Source organism: Procambarus clarkii, chromosome 5 (assembly GCF_040958095.1).
Source record: "Procambarus clarkii isolate CNS0578487 chromosome 5, FALCON_Pclarkii_2.0, whole genome shotgun sequence".
NCBI lineage: Eukaryota > Metazoa > Arthropoda > Malacostraca > Decapoda > Cambaridae > Procambarus > Procambarus clarkii.
In genome coordinates this window covers 48,870,288-48,887,298 of record NC_091154.1, presented here as the reverse complement: position 1 = coordinate 48,887,298, position 17,011 = coordinate 48,870,288, and the positions used below count along the sequence as shown (strand labels likewise).

At 45.0% G+C, this 17,011-nt stretch overlaps 1 protein-coding gene across 1 annotated transcript; it reads right to left on the bottom strand.

Annotated features, from left to right (window-relative positions):
* Nucleotides 1-10,338: 10,338 nt before the first annotated feature.
* On the bottom strand, nt 10,339-14,763 carry LOC138352102 (uncharacterized). Its single transcript, XM_069304359.1, has one exon. The coding sequence runs from the start codon at nt 14,761-14,763 to the stop codon at nt 10,339-10,341; it is 4,425 nt and encodes a 1,474-aa protein (XP_069160460.1).
* Nucleotides 14,764-17,011: the final 2,248 nt, after the last annotated feature.

Below are 17,011 nucleotides of genomic sequence, written 5' to 3'. Positions count from 1 at the left end.
TTCTTCAGTGGAAACCAGAGGTAAAAATTTAACTAAATAAGCTACGTTAGAGTAGTAAATCGCAACTCGATGCGTCTTTGTTTGTATCTTCCCTGCCAGACGTAAGACTATTCTTGTTTCTCAAAGAGCATTTAAAGACTGAGCTGGGGGTTGATTATTAAATAATAACATAGGCACCAACTATGTTTACTAATACTTTCTAATCATTTGTAAAGTAAACCTGAGTAAACTTGGTATAGGGCTGCGGTACGATTAGTTGAGCAGTCTGCCGGTAGCAGCCAGCTGGGGGGAAGGAGAGGGAGACTCGATCTTTTTTCTGAGCTGAAGTGGTGTGGACAAGATCCTCCTACCCTTCCTCTTCGTTTCCTTATTTCTGTGTCTTGTTCAAGATAAGTACCAACTGAGTTATTATTCCATGTCTGGCATACTCATGTTCTATGTGTAGAGTAGTATATTTTGTGTGTAGTAGGTGTTTTTAGAGTTTATATTACTAGTTATTCTAAAGGGGCTTCCATTGGAACCACGTGGTCCCCCTACCCTAAGCTGACTCTAAATTCAAGTTATTCAATAGTAGAGCTTTACCCTAGCTTGTGTTTTATTTATTTATTTATTTATTTATTTATTTATTTATTTATGCATATACAAGAATGTACATAAGGAATGTGAGGATACAAATATGGTAATTACAGTCTTGTAAAGCCACTAGCACGTGCAGCGTTTCGGGCAGGTCCTTAATCTAAGAAAATTTTAAGGAGGTAAATACTTGCAAAATTTATAGACAAAAAATGATAACAGTTACATGAAATGAAAAAAAGAAGATGAGAGAAAATTATAGGTACAGTATATTAAAGCACATAGGTAGCTAAGATTGATTGCAATGACAGCTTGAATGGTAGTTGACAAAAATCGGTAGGCACAATACAGCAGAAACAATATAAGATCAGTTGTATCCAGACCACGGTTGTGTGCGGTCGCTAGGTTGGCGCTCTTGGCGTCCGCTGATTGGTGGGAGGTGGAGGATTGCCCCACACTCTTCGTTTTTGCACGTGGTGATACAGGATATTGTGCATTTGTTCTCGATTATTGACAGCGTCGAAGAAATGGCTGAGGCGTTATGCCTAAGTGGTAGTGAGGAGGACAGACAAGATGATAATCGACCGTTTGAACTAGTAGTGAACAAAAAGAAACGGAGAAATAATAACAGACAGCGAGACAGTGAGAGTGACGATGAGATTGCAAAGAGACCAAAGAATGAGACCCTACTCAGCAAGACTCAAGACAAGCAAGACAAGACAAGAAGGAAGAGGCTGTTGTTACCTACAACATGCCAATTGAATTTCCACCAAAAGCTAGAGTGGACGGTACGTCTAGCTAAACAATGTTTGGAATACGAACCACTTTTCAAGGAGGGTCTTCACCGGTTCAGTTGGGACTGAACAGGCCGTGGAACGCCTCACGACGGTTGGTTTTGAGAATGTAGTGATGGTTCCTCCAGAAGAAGGTATGTTGCACACAAAGATCATAGTTTTCAAGTTTCCAACTTATTTGGATCCTGACTGTCTTCTTCTTAACAATGATAATGTTGTCTGGGCAAAGAGGAACAGTGTTCGTGGTGACAAACGAAGCCAGGTTGTTGCCTTGGTAAAGGGAGAGGCGCCGGAGAAAATTTTTGTGCAAGGACTAGGCTATAGGAACGTTGCAAATTACGTTGAGGAGCCCATACTGTGCATGAAGTGTTCACGTTGGGGACATATGGCATGGAAATGCCAGTTTGACCTCAGGTGTTGGTATTGTGGGAAAAATCACGACTCGCGAGAGTGTAGAGTCAAGATTGAAAGAAGTGAAAAAATCATCCCATTTTGTTGCAACTGTCGAGGCAGCCACAATGCTGGTTCCTCTCTATGCCCCATGAAGCCTCATCTGAAAGAGACTAGAACAGGTCCTACAAGCAGGATAGATGTATCCTCGCAGCAAGGAAAAATTGTGCAAGAGGAACATGGAGGAAACAGTTGGAAGCGAACGGCAGCCCCTATGATCAATGTGTGGGAAAAAGGGACGGAGAAAGTAAAGGCGAGCTTAGGGAAAGTACATCATGCAGTGGAAAAACTGAAACCTTGTGAGGACAAGGTTCAGGACAATATGGTCACCTCTGAGGTTGGTAATCAAATTTTGGAGTATCTAAAAAAACTAGATAAGAGGATTGAGGCATTGGAAAAATTGGCTATGGAAGGTGGACGGGGTAAAGATGGTGGTGAAACAGGACGTGTAATTGAAAGTAAAACGAGACGTGAAATGGAAAGTGAAACGTGCGTAGAAGAAAGTAATGATGTGCATGAGGTAACGATGATAGAGGATAGTCAGGAGAATACACTTTCTAGTAGTGTTAGCGGTGTTCAACCTCCTGTTGTGACAAATGTTGAAAGAACGGTTAAAGTAAAACGGGTTACAGAAATAACAAAAAAATAGATATGAAAAATATTACCTTCGATGTTAGTAGTAGTTGTGAAGGTGAGGAGAAAGAAAAAATGTTACGGTGTTGGAAGGAAGTTTCTAAGGTACTATTGTATCTCATGGAATGTGATGGACAAGGCAAAGGTAGTTTTATTATTAATCATGGATGAAAGTAAATTGAGAATATTATCTTGGAACATTAATGGATTAAAAACTAGAGCGGTGGATGTACACTATTATACTCTTAGAGAGGATATTGACATAGTAGCACTCCAGGAAACTGGGGATAGGGATGGTAGCATACTGAGGCTAAATGGCTATAGAGGCTTTCACTTATATGCTGGTGGAGGAACTAGGGGGGTCTCATGTTATGTCAAAAGTACCATACCTGCCGAGATAACTGGAATCCCTCAGAGATATAGAGGTATTGAAAGTATTAGCTTGCGGATACAATTAAAGGACCGAGAGTTAAATTTCATTAATCTATACATCTCTGATAGCTCCCTTGATTTACGATACTTGCCAGATTCCTTCTTTTCTGAAGATACACTTGTGGTAGGGGATTTTAATGCCAGACATCCAGCTCTAGGATCAAGGGGTAAAGCAAATAGGAATGGTTGCAGATGGTACCAGTTTTTGCAGGAACATGAAGATGTTCAACTGCTGGGCGAGCCCTCTCCTACTCATTTGAGGGGAGGGAGATTAGATTATGCTTGTTTAATAAATGCTGAGGGCATAGAGGGGAATTGTCTTACTGTGGATGAAATGCTAAGTGATCATTTTGCATTACAAATACAGCTTAAACTAGATAAAAAGCATGCCTGCCTTCAGAGGAAAAGGTTAAAGTTTAATGAGGGAGAATTAAGGGGTCTTGTTGGCCATATTAAGTCTTGGTATGATACTTATAAGCCGGTTTCGGCAGAAGCATTTTATGAAGATTTAATTAAGGAGGTAGATGTATTTAATGCAACATTGAACCGGAAACCATCTAGTATAAAAAGGCATCCCCCCAGAAAAGAAAATTATACACATGACAAGATGCTTAAGGGGTGGACATTAACAATGAGGAGAGCTCACAGGGATTGGAATAGGAATGGTAGGACTGAGGAAGAGAAGAATGCTTTACTGGCAGTTGCTAGGCTGTGTGGGGAGAAGAGAAAGGAAATTAGGAGCAAGTATTGGCAGGAATTTGCAGAGAAAGTTGGGAGTAACAGAAACTTGAAGGAAATCTGGCAAGACGTAAATAAAATAAGGGGTAAAAAGCACAATTTTGTTGCACATCCAGACCCGCAAGGAATTGCAAATGGGCTCGTAACTAAATGGGCGGAAGCTGCCAAACTTAGTTCATTACCCGCTGTAACGAGAGAGTCATTAGATTCTTGGAAAGATCTAAGAAAGGATTTTATACTTATAGCAGGTAACAGTGGTGATGTCACTTGCACAGGTATTACCAGAGAAGAACTAATAACGGCGATTAAAGTTGGGAAATCTACCGCACCTGGGGAGGATGGAGTAACTTATGAAATACTTAATGAACTTGCCACTATGACGAAAAGCCCACTTTTAGACCTCTTTAATATTAGTTATAAAGAGGGCAGTATTCCCAGTAAATGGAAAAAAGCTATGATCATCCCTATCCCTAAAGCCAATGGAGAGTGTCTTTAACCTCGTGTTTTTGTAAAATGATGGAGAGGATCATTTTAAATAGACTTTTATATATAATAGGTGATCAGCTGTCTAGTAATTTGTTCGGGTTCCTCAAAGGAAAAAGTACCTCTGATTGTATTATTAAATGTCTAGCTAATGAAAATGATTATTATAGAATTTTCATTGATTTACAAGGAGCTTTTGATAAAGCCAACAAAGAGGTTATTTTATATGAATTAGCTAGTCTTGGTGTTAAAGGGAAATTATTGCGCTGGATAGGGGATTATCTTTACGAAAGGAAGGCTCAGGTGTGGTATCAAGGTTGTATGTCAGGTGTGAGGTCTTTTGAACTCGGCACACCTCAGGGAGGAGTGTTGAGTCCCACCCTGTTTAATGTACTAATGAATAAGATAGCATCTGAGAGATACTCAAATGGGGTAACTCCGATCATATATGCCGATGATATTTTGTTTCAGGGCAAAGATATTTCAAAGGTTCAAACAGTGTTGGACAATTTCGGAAACCTGTGTCACCATATGGGATTGGTGGTTAATGAAAACAAAACTAAGTTTGAATGTAGAAGTCGGAGCCCCATTGTTTTGAAAATAAACGATAAAAATATAGAGAGAGTTAATATATATAAATATTTAGGCATATATGTTGGATATACCCATGAGAGTTTGGAAGCTGAGATGAACAGACTGTTGGGTCAATGTCGGAAGAGATTACAACCTCTGAAAGCTTTGGCATGCTGTGGAAAGGGAGTGGGAGTCCCTGTGCTACGAATGTTATACTTGAGTACTGTAAGATCTCTTATTGATTATGCTGCACCTGTCATTTCTTGTTTTGGTAAAGGTAGGATGGGCAAGTTGGAGAAGGTACAAAATGAAGCAATGAGAATTATCTTAGGATGCCCAAGAAATGCTATGGTTGAGATAATGAGGATGGAGTTGAATCTGCAGAGTATTGGGGATAGAATTTCAGAGATAAATGTAGCCTCTGCCATTAGATTAATGAGAGGTGGGGGAGCTAATGAATTAATCCTCTCGGTTCAAAAGGTGGGAAGTAGTGAACAGTGTATGATGAAGAAGAGAGTATATATGAATAAATTATGTTATAATGTTATAAAGTATGATGTTATTACAGAGTGTATTGCTGTGCCCAAGAGAAAATTTACACCACCATGGGAGGATTGTAATGTAGATGTAGTAATTACTCCCTTGCATAAGAAAAAAAGTATGTATGAAATAGGAGAGCTGAGGGCAACATATGATTGTATAATTAGAAAACTGCCTACAGAAAACACTCTACATGTATATTGTGATGGGTCAGTAGCTAGGGATGGGAAGGCAGGATGTGGAGTCTTGATCAGGGAGTACACTGACATCGGCACTGTAGATACTGTTATTGGACGCCGCTTAACTGACAATGTCTCTTCAACGCAGGCTGAACTCCAAGGAGTATTAGCAGGATTACAGGAAGTAGTCAAATGTGGTAAAAATGCTTGCTTCTTTATTGACAGCAGAGGAGCGTTAGAGTCTTTAAATAGCAGACGCCCAGTATATCAGAATATTGTGATAGAGTGTAGAGAGAATGTTAAGAGACTAGAAAAAACTGGGTATGAAGTAAGATTCATGTGGATCCCTTCACATGTGGGAATACTGTTGAATGAGGTAGTTGATGACAAAGCGAAGAGAGCCACTGGAAAAACTCTTGTTGATGCTGTATGTCAGTTAACCTTGAAACAAATAAAAACAAGACTCAAGGTGATTCAGGAGGGTGAAGAAATGATAAAGAGAATGGCATTGGTGGACAGTAGTAACACACTTAAGAATTATTCAATAATAAATACAAATTCGTCCTTCACTTATGGTAAAGGAAAGTCTACTTGGAAGGATTCAATTTACATGAGATTACGATTAGGATATAAATATATCTGGCAATACGGTGTCGATGTCAGTGAAAAAGATAAGGAGTGTAAATTATGTAGCATGCCGTACGCCCACACCTTAGAACATTATGTATTAGAGTGTCACCTTATTGAAAAATATAGAAATAAGGAAATAAATAGTGTACCACATCAAATTGTTTGGATGTGTGATAATGGTATAATAGACAGTATACTTAGGAGCTACAAGAATTTTACCCCAAGAATGTAACAATTATATGCTGTACTTGCTGTATGCAATGTTAAATGGGATTCTTGTACTGTTATATGTCTATTTGTACTTACTGAATTTGTGAGCCCCTTGAGGGACTTGAAGTAGAGGGGGGTAGAAATAGCCTAAGCTACTCTATCCCTTTGAGATGTATTTATTGCTTATCTCAATAAACATACTTGAACTTGAGATTTATAGCTTAAATGCTTTAAAAATATTAAAAGAGAGAAATAGTGTTATATCAAAACAATGTTAAATTAGATTAATGAAAAGTTTTATAATATGTAATTTATTTAATATTTTAAAATTATTCTAAGATTTTTATATAAATATTTTAAGAAATTTCTAAAAAATTTTAATTTTTTATATATCATCAGTTTGCTTATTAATTTGTTTTTTTAAATATATTTTTAATACTAATAATTAAACATTTAGTTTCTTCTTGTTTTTAAAGAAATATTTTTATGTTTACTTTCTTCTGTACAGAAACTTCAAATCATCTGTGGCTTTCATTTTCTATGTTGCTTTACAGGGGTAACTTCTCTGTTTGCAAAATATCTACCAACGAATCTTAATTCAAGTTTTAAAAGCTTAAAGCTTACAACTACTGAACAGACTTATATTGGGAAAACATTTAAAATAAAATTGGATGATGTGACTTTCATAGACTAAATACATTGCATAATAATGGTTTTAGGCATTGTATGTACAATGCTATCTATCTATAAATTCATCATTGTTTGTATCACACCTTGTATGTATGTACTTTACCTGAATAAACATTTGAATTTGAATTTTAATCTTAATTTTAATAACATTTATGATTTACAAGAAACTTGGGATCGGTAGTACAGTTGGATTCATTCCCGACTTACACTCCGGAGTCCCAAGGCGGGACAGAAATGGTTGGAGACGTTTCCTGTCACCAAACTCGTCTGTTCACCCTGCAGTAAACAAGTACCTCTGAGTTAGGCAACTTTTTATGTGTTGCCTGCTGTGGAAGCTCAGTAGTTCATCCTTAAGGGGCCGGGACACTTAAAAACATTCGAATTTAATAAAAATTACTTGAAAATGTTATACAAATGTCCAATTATTTGGCAACAGCGCCGTGAAAAATTTCATTCCAATATGTTATGAAATATATTTCATATGTATATTTGATGAAATCGTAAGAAGCTAGGCCGCCATCTGACTGAAGATAATCAGGCCCCAGAGGTGGAAAATCGGCCCCTAAGAGAAGACATTGTAGTGTATTATAAAAATACATTCAGTCAGGCTTACAAGAAGGATGAGAAGGCGATAGGAGACATAAATGACAGGAATTGCAAACCTTGCAGTAAAAACGCAAGGATGGGACCAATCATTTATTATAACAACTCTCGTACATCTTCCCTCATTATGATAAATAACATCTCGGCCTTCTCTGACAAACTGAGGTGTACCAATGTAGTGTATCATTACAAATGCAACTCTGGAGACTGTGCACTCGGAAATATAAGTTAAATTGGACACACGACGAATACATTGACCCTTCACCGTTCTCAACGAATAAGAGGGTTTAGGTGAATCGTAGAGTGAGGTGTTCCCACGCGTATATATGTATAGATTTCTCCTTGTAAGCCCACCATCTGGTCACCACTTGGTCCGGGAGACATCTCCCGTCACGCAGGGTGCAGTCGCGCCTCCACAGATCTCCAGTATCAGCTCTTGATACTGGTAATGGCTCAAAAGGGCCACCACTTACGGGCTATTCATGCCCGTGCCACCTCTTGGGTGGCTTAATCTTCATCAATCATCAATCTTGTAAGCCCCACCATAGGATCTGGACACACACCATCTGGTCACCATTTGGTCCGGGAGACATCTCCCGTCACGCAGGGTGCAGTCGCACCTCCACAGATCTCCAGTATCATCTATTGATACTGGTGATGGCTCAAAAGGGCCACCACTTACGAGCTATTCATGCCTGTGCCACCTTTTGGGTGGCTTCATCTTCATTTTAACACATTCACAAGGGAGACATCTCCCGTCATGCAGGGTGCATTCGCACCTCCACAGATCTCCAGTATCAGCTCTTGATACTGGTAATGGCTTAAAAGGGCCACCACTTTCGGGCTATTTATGCCCGTGCCACCTTTTGGGTTGCTTCATCTTCATCTTAACACATTCATAAGGGAGACATCTCCCGTCATGCAGGGTGCATTCGCACCTCCACAGGGCTTAAAAGGGCCACCACTTACGGGCTATTCATGCCCGTGCCACCTTTTGGGTGGCTTAATCTTCATCAATCATCATCAATCTTGTAAGCCACCACCATTTGGTCACCACTTGGTCCGGGAGACATCTCCCGTTACGCAGGGTGCAGTTGCACCTCCACAGATCTCCAGTATCAGCTCTTGATACTGGTAATGGCTCAAAAGGGCCACCACTTACCGGCTATTCATGCCCGTGCCACCTTTTCGATGGTTTAATCGTCATCTTGGACACATTCATGGGAGACATCTCCCGTCACGCTGAGTGCACTTGCACCTCCACAGATCTCCAGTATCAGCTCTTGATACTGGTGATGGCTCGAAAGGGCCACCACTTACGAGCTATTCATGCCCGTGCCATCTTTTGGGTGGCTTCATCTTCATCTTCTTCATCTGTTTAAAACACGGGAGACATCTCCCGTCACGCTGGGTGCAGTCGCACCTCCACAGATCTCCAGTATCATCTATTGATACTGGTGATGGCTCAAAAGGGCCACCACTTACCAATTCATGCCCGTGCCACCTATTGGGTGGCTTCATCTTCATCTTAACACATTCACAAGGGAGACATCTCCCATCATGCAGGGTGCATTCGCACCTCCACAGATCTCCAGTATCAGCTCTTGATACTGGTAATGGCTTAAAATGGCCACCACTTACGGGCTATTCATGCCCGTGCCACCTTTTGGGTGGCTTAATCTTCATCATCATCATGTAAGCCACCACTTGGTCCGGGAGACATCTCCCGTCACGCAGGGTGCAGTCGCGCCTCCAAAGATCTCCAGTATCATCTATTGATACTGGTGATGGCTCAAAAGGGCCACCACTTACGAGCTAATCATGCCCGTGCCACCTTTTGGGTGGCTTCATCTTCATCTTAACACATTCACAAGGGAGACATCTCCCGTCACGCAGGGTGCAGTCGCGCCTCCACAGATCTCCAGTATCATCTATTGATACTGGTAATGGCTCAAAAGGGCCACCACTTACGAGCTATTCATGCCCGTGCCACCTTTTGGGTGGCTTCATCTTCATCTTAACACATTCACAAAGGAGACATCTCCCGTCACGCAGGGTGCAGTTGCACCTCCACAAATCTCCAGTATCAGCTCTTGATACTGGTAATGGCTCAAAAGGGCCACCACTTACGGGCTATTCATGCCCGTGCCACCTTTTGGGTGGCTTAATCTTTATCAATCGAATAGAAGACGATGGCTCGAAAGGGCCACCACTTACGAGCTATTCATGCCCGTGCCACCTTTTGGGTGGCTTCATCTTCATCTTCTTCATCTGTTTAAAACACGGGAGACATCTCCCGTCACGCTGGGTGCAGTCGCACCTCCACAGATCTCCAGTATCATCTATTGATACTGGTGATGGCTCAAAAGGGCCACCACTTACCAATTCATGTCCGTGCCACCTATTGGGTGGCTTTATCTTCATCTTAACACATTCACAAGGGAGACATCTCCTATCATGCAGGGTGCATTCGCACCTCCACAGATCTCCAGTATCAGCTCTTGATACTGGTAATGGATTAAAAAGGCCACCACTTACGGGCTATTCATGCCCGTGCCACCTTTTGGGTGGCTTAATCTTCATCATCATCGAATCAAGGAATTGAGCTGATAAGAACAGATTTTATTTTCAAAAAATGGTACAGAGTGTCTTTTTACAATGCTTTCATTTAGCCTAGCTTAACATTTTACAGCAAAAGCTAAGGTTTACAAAAGAGCTTTTATGCAAGTTACATAGTGTGAATTATTTTTGAGCCTAACATTTATACAATACAAAATTTTACATACAAGCTAATATATATATTATACAAATCATTCATACTGTCGTGCTCCAGTGATGTGCTCGATGTACCGCATCCTCGACCATCTGATGGCGTCGCTCACACACAGCTTCCTGAAGGTCGCGAGGTACTTCTTCGAAGCCAATCTCTTCATCAGACGCTCGTTGTGGGGGTCGTACGATCCTAGGGGTCCTACGATGAAGGCGTGGACGGTCACTCTGTTGTACCGCGGCAGGGCCCTCATCTCGGCGGCGAGGTCGGCGTACTTCATCTCCTTTTCGGTCCGTGCTTCTGTGAAGGCGGCTTCCGTGTTCTCGAAGGGGCAGGTGACATCTATGATCAGCAGTTCGTTGTCCTTCTCAATGACGAGGTCGGGCTTCAGAACACTGTCTGCTCTTGGAACTCGCTGGTTTTCTGCTGTCACTTTCCAGTGGCGTCCCAAGGCGGCTGTCTTGATCCTGTCCACCAAGGCGTTGTGGCGTCTTCTGTAGGCGTCCGAGTATGTCATGCAGTGACACACGACATGTGGCAAAGTTTCATTTTGCCAGGCGCATCGTCGGCAGTTCTTGTTGGTGTTTGGTCGTCGGGTGGCTCCATTCAGGGGAAGCAAGTTCAACCTTGCTCGGTGAATGAAGCGCCAGTCAGCAAACGTTGTGTACTCTCCCTCTCTCATGAAGTGAGAGGAAGCTTTTTCTTGTGAGACTACACACATCGCTTTTCCTTGGTCTCGCAGTGTGTGTAGGCGGGCGTCGCGAAGTTGTCTGTGATGGTTTCTGATGGTTCTGGCTACAATTCTTCTTGCAGCAGCCTTCAAGGTCTTGTCACCACAGGTTATGGAGACGTTCTCTCCATCAGCTGTCCATGTCGTTTCCATTCTTCCAGAGGCATCTCTTGCCCGAGACCAGATGGTTTGGATAGTGCTGGATCTTCCAGGTAGTTCGGCCTTGGAGAGATAGGAGCAGACATGTTCAGGAGTTACTTCTTCTTCTTCTTCTTGTCTTCTTTTGGCCACTACGAGGCGGCAGTCTTCTCGTGCGATATCCCTTGTATCAACATCTGGCGAGTTTAGGAGTTTGAATGCAGTGTCGATTAGGAATAGGTCGGAGTCTTCTGCTGCTAGAAGGATCCCACAGGATCCTGCTCGTGTGCTGCCATACAGGTATCCGTTGGCTGCGCGGCTTGGTAGGTAGAGGGTCTTCTTGATGTGGGGTTTCAATGCGTCGTCCAGTTTGGCCCAAGTTGTCTTCTTAAACTGCCAAGTCCTCATGGCAAAGACTGTCGAGGAGAAAACAAATGTCTTCAGTGCGTCGAGTCTCTGCCATGGGGCCAACTTGCTCATGAGAACTTTCTTCCCAAGTTCAATGTACTCGTCGATTGAGGAGTCTCCAGACATCAGCTGGAAGCCGACAGGGCGTCCTAAGAATTTGGAGTGTTCTCCCCCAAGTCGATACTGGATGTTTCTTCCGGCGATCTGGAACTGGGTTTCTCTCAGACCCACTGGTGTCTGTCCTGACAAGTGCATGGAGTAGCACTTGTTCGGGTTAAGTGTGAGGTTTGCAGCTTGGCAGGCTCTTCCAACTGTGTTCAGTAGAGCTTGCAACCTCTCTTCTGTCCCGGCTAGCAAGGTGATGTCGTCAGCATATGCTAGGCAGGGGTGTTTCAGGTCAGGGTCAGCTTCGAGTCCTGTGTTGATTGCAGTCCTCAGGATAGCTTCTATGGCGATGTTGAAGAGGAGTCCACTAATTGGGCATCCTTGTCTGACTCCACAGTTGGCTGGGATCTCTGCTGTTTCGCCGCCGGTTGTCATAATCCTTGTGGTGTTTCCGTTGGTGATGCTGTTGACGACTGCTAAGAAGTCATCTCCAGCTCCCATCCTCTGGAGTGCTGCAGAGATGAGCTCAGTTGGGACTGAGCCGAAGGCGTTGGTGATGTCTAGGGAAGCGATGTATATGTCCTTATTGCCATGCCCTGTTCTTGCTGCATCCAGGTAGTGTTGTAGGACGAAGTTATGTTCTAAAACTCCGTCAGTCGGCATGAATCCTTTCTGGGCAGGGCACAGCACTTTGTTCTCCACGATCCAGTTTCGTAGTCTTGATGAGAGGCAGCCAGTATACAACTTGTGTATGGTGCGGCAGAGTGCAATGGGTCTCCAGTTCGTGATGTCGTCTGGGTCGCCTGGCTTGGGGATGAGCACTGTCCGGGAAGACTTCCAGGCCTCTGGGATCCTCTGTTGACTCAAGCAGATGTTGAAGATTGCTGTGATGACACGGCATTCTGGGTCTGCTCGTTTCCAGTGGCTGTATGTAAGTCTGTCGTCTCCTGGAGCGGTGTTTTCTGTTCTGGAGAGTCTTGTTGCTACTTCACGTTCTCGAAACTCTCCTGTGTCCATTTCTGTGCGGTCTTCAGGTGGTTCAGGAATGGCAGTGATGATGTCAAAGTTTTGGAGGGGGTCTTGTGCACTAAGTGTGCGGGTAAAGTGCTCCTCGACTCGTTCCTTGGGAATGGCGCAGCGGGCACTTTCACCTGTCGTGATCAATCTGATTGCCCTCCTCCGATTTCTTCTGTAGAGTCGTTGTATGGCAGCACAGTCGTTGACGTCGATTGGAGTTGAAGTCGTCGAGCTACCATCAGTTTGGATCTTGAAGTGCTCCTGCATTGTTGTTGTTATCTGCTGCAGAAGCTCGGTGAAGGCGTCCCAGTCTGGGTGGTGGAGGAGATTGTGCAGGGGCGCAGAGAATTCTTCTAATAACCAATGTTCCTCTGCTTCATCTGGAACATTCTCCTCTTGTTGTTGGGGTTGGTCTTGTTCTTCATCGCCGGCGTCGTCTCCACCATCATCATCATCTTCTTGGGGTTGTGACTGGTCTTGGTTGTCAGTGTTGGAGGCTGGAGACAGCGGGGCATCATCATCAGGCTCTGGAATAGGGCTAAGAGGGGGGAGAGGGGGTAGGGGGGAAGGATGGGGGGGGATTTGTTGCTGATGCAGGTGGTGTTGGGTTAGAGGGTTGTCAGGTGCAGGATGGGCTGGAGAGGAGACTGGTGTGGAGTAGGCAGACTGTGGGCTGGGCGGTGGATGAGGAGAGGGGGCAGGTGAGGACTGGGCAGACTGGGGGTTGAGTGAGGATCGAGGGGAGGAGGAGGAGGAGGAAGGTGAGGGCTGGGCAGGCTGTGGGTTGGGTGGGGAGTTAGGTCTGGGTCGTCGGCGGGCCACTGCATCTTGTTGTCGGTGGGTTCTGCGATGGTTGTTGAGCCCTGTTTTGGTTGTGAAGCTTGAAGTACATGTGGGACACTGGAAATGGTGTCTAACTTCTTCTTCTACTTGGGGTCTGCCTTCAAAGAATCGTCGTAATGCTTGGCATTTGTGCCTGGTTGGGCGAAGTCCTAAGGTTTCAGAACAACCTGCACACTTCTGAATAGTCGAGGTTATTGGTAGGGTATGGATTTCTCGAAGGTGGCGGGTGAGTGACTGCTGCTTGCTTGTCCATACACATCCTGTATACTTCTTATGGCAAAACGTCTCAGGGCAGCTGAAGTAAGGGGGCAGGGGGAACCAAGTGATGAGCACTTCTCCATCTCGTTGGGGTTGTCGCACAAGGGTCTGTCCATCTGCATCTTCTTCATCTGCTACAGGGGCGAGTTGGTCGTTCCTTCCCTGGTTGATAAGTTCTCCAATTTGCTGGCTGAGGGTAGCTGGTTGGGGGTCTTGCTGGGGAGGAGGCGGGCCCAAGGACTGAAGCTCTTCTTCACTTACATCTTCTGCCCTGGGTGGCGTCGGCGGCTGGTTCTCTTCATCAGGTAAAAACGATGACTGTATCTCCACATCAGTTTCTTCACCAACTGGAGACAGCCTGAGTGGCTGAAGCTCTTCCTCAACTCGGGGCGGCGGCTGGAACTCTTCTTCTTCATCTGCAGGCAGTGTCGGTGGCTGGGACTCTTCTTCTTCGTCTGCAGGCAGTGTCGGTGGCTGGAACTCTTCATTAACTGGAGGCGGGTCCCGGAGCTGGAGCCCAGGAACTTGGTCCCGGGGTGTAGGCTCTGGTGATTCGATGAGGGAGCGCTGTGTTCCATTGTAGAAGCCATCAGCATCGTCTGGGAGGCTCCTGAAGCGGAATTGGGCTGGAGGCGGGTCCTGGAGCTGGGGCTGGAGTCTAGGGTCTCGAACTGGAGGGGTAGGCTCAGGCAGGTCGATGAGGGAGCGCTGTGTTCCATTGTAGAAGCTATCAGCATCGTCTGGGAGGATCCTGAAGCGAAATGGGGCTGGAGGTGGGTCCTGGAGCTGGAGTCCACGGTCTCGGACTCGAGGTGTAGGCTCAGGCAGGTCGATGGTGGAGCGCTGTGTTCCCTCAAAGAAAGCGTCAGCTTCATCTGTAATTTTCCTGAATTTGTAGTTCCTGAAGTTCATGAAGTCGTCTATCCTGAAGTCGTCATCGCTGCTGAAGTCTTCTTCTTCCAACATCTTTTTCTTTCTTCTAAGACATCTTCTTCTTCCAACATCTTCTTCTTTCTTCTAAGACATCTGCTTGCATCTCCTTCTTTCTTCTAAGACATCTGCTTGCTGCTTATATTGGGCGGCAGCTCATTTCAGCGAGCAATAAAGTCCAGTGTGTTAGGGCCGTTGCTGGATATAGGAGTGGCAGCATATAGGAGTGGCAACGGGATCCTCGCAGTAGGGGTCAATCTTACTCGGAAAAAGCATGGAAGTCCCACGTATCAGGGCCGGCCTCGCCGAGCCCCTCAACAGGAGAACATGGCCTGATGAGAGGGGGGGCAGGTCGGTCGGGGGTGGTCTGTGAGCACTGCAAAAGCAAGTGAGCAATGCACACTAAGTGTGCATCACTAGACAAGAGTTCAGCCAGCTACTCTTGTGCTCAACAGACCTGGGATGCCAACCCGCAAGGGGTGTAGCAAGCCAATCAATGGCAAAGCAAGCTCCTGTAGCTACATGACTATCGCTTTCAGTGGACTCAGCGCACTAATAACGACGTAGCAGGGTACCTTTGAACCTCTTGAGGCTTGATTACTACACTTTGATCTTAGCCAAAAGGCCGAGAATTTGGTCACCACTTGGTCCGGGAGACATCTCCCGTCACGCAGGGTGCAGTTGCACCTCCACAGATCTCCAGTATCAGCTCTTGATACTGGTAATGGCTCAAAAGGGCCACCACTTACGGGCTATTCATGCCCGTGCCACCTTTTCGATGGTTTAATCGTCATCTTGGACACATTCATGGGAGACATCTCCCGTCACGCAGAGTGCACTTGCACCTCCACAGATCTCCAGCATCAGCTCTTGATACTGGTGATGGCTCGAAAGGGCCACCACTTACGAGCTATTCATGCCCGTGCCATCTTTTGGGTGGCTTCATCTTCATCTTCTTCATCTGTTTAAAACACGGGAGACATCTCCCGTCACGCTGGGTGCAGTCGCACCTCCACAGATCTCCAGTATCATCTATTGATACTGGTGATGGCTCAAAAGGGCCACCACTTACCAATTCATGCCCGTGCCACTTATTGGGTGGCTTCATCTTCATCTTAACACATTCACAAGGGAGACATCTCCCATCATGCAGGGTGCATTCGCACCTCCACAGATCTCCAGTATCAGCTCTTGATACTGGTAACGGCTTAAAATGGCCACCACTTACGGGCTATTCATGCCCGTGCCACCTTTTGGGTGGCTTAATCTTCATCATCATCATCATCATCAGCTGAAATTAAAAAAGAAAAAAGAAAAAAAATTAATAATTACGGGAGACATCTCCCGTCACGCAGGGTGCAGTTGCACCTCCACAAATCTCCAGTATCAGCTCTTGATACTGGTAATGGCTCAAAAGGGCCACCACTTACGGGCTATTCATGCCCGTGCCACCTTTTGGGTGTCTTAATCTTTATCAATCAATCTGGGCCAGTTGTCCAGCAGCTGGACACCCTCATAAAGAATGTGAAGCAGTATCCTCCCCCACGATAACAGCTTGATGGTTAAATGCAACCTCAGAACACTGGGAAAAAAAAAAAGAAAAAATTGTACCACTTACGGGCTATTCATGCCCGTGCCACCTCTTGGGTGGCTTAATCTTTATCAATCAATCAATCTTGTAAGCCGACCATTTGGTCACCACTTGGTCCGGGAGACATCTCCCGTCACGCAGGGTGCAGTTGCGCCTCCACAGATCTCCAGTATCATCTTTTGATACTGGTAATGGCTCGAAAGGGCCACCACTTACGGGCTATTCATGCCCGTGCCACCTCTTGGGTGGCTTAATCTTCATCAATCTATCCGAAAACAGCACCATTTGGTCACCACTTGGTCCGGGAGACATCTCCCGTCACGCAGGGTGCAGTTGCGCCTCCACAGATCTCCAGTATCATCTTTTGATACTGGTAATGGCTCGAAAGGGCCACCACTTACGGGCTATTCATGCCCGTGCCACCTCTTGGGTGGCTTAATCTTCACCAATCAATCAATCTTGTAAGCCACCATTTGGTCACCACTTGGTCTGGGAGACATCTCCCATCACGCAGGGTGCAGTTGCACCTCCACAGATCTCCAGTATCAGCTCTTGATACTGGTAAAGGCTCAAAAGGGCCACCACTTACGGGCTATTCATGCCCGTGCCACCTTTTCGATGGATTAATCGTCATCTTGGACACATTCATGGGAGACATCTCCCGTCACGCTGAGTGCACTTGCACCTCCACAG

What these genes read in the sequence shown, in the direction of transcription:
- LOC138352102 (XM_069304359.1), bottom strand. Translation starts at nt 14,763, where the DNA reads ATGTTGGAAGAAGAAGACTTCAGCAGCGATGACGACTTCAGGATAGAC.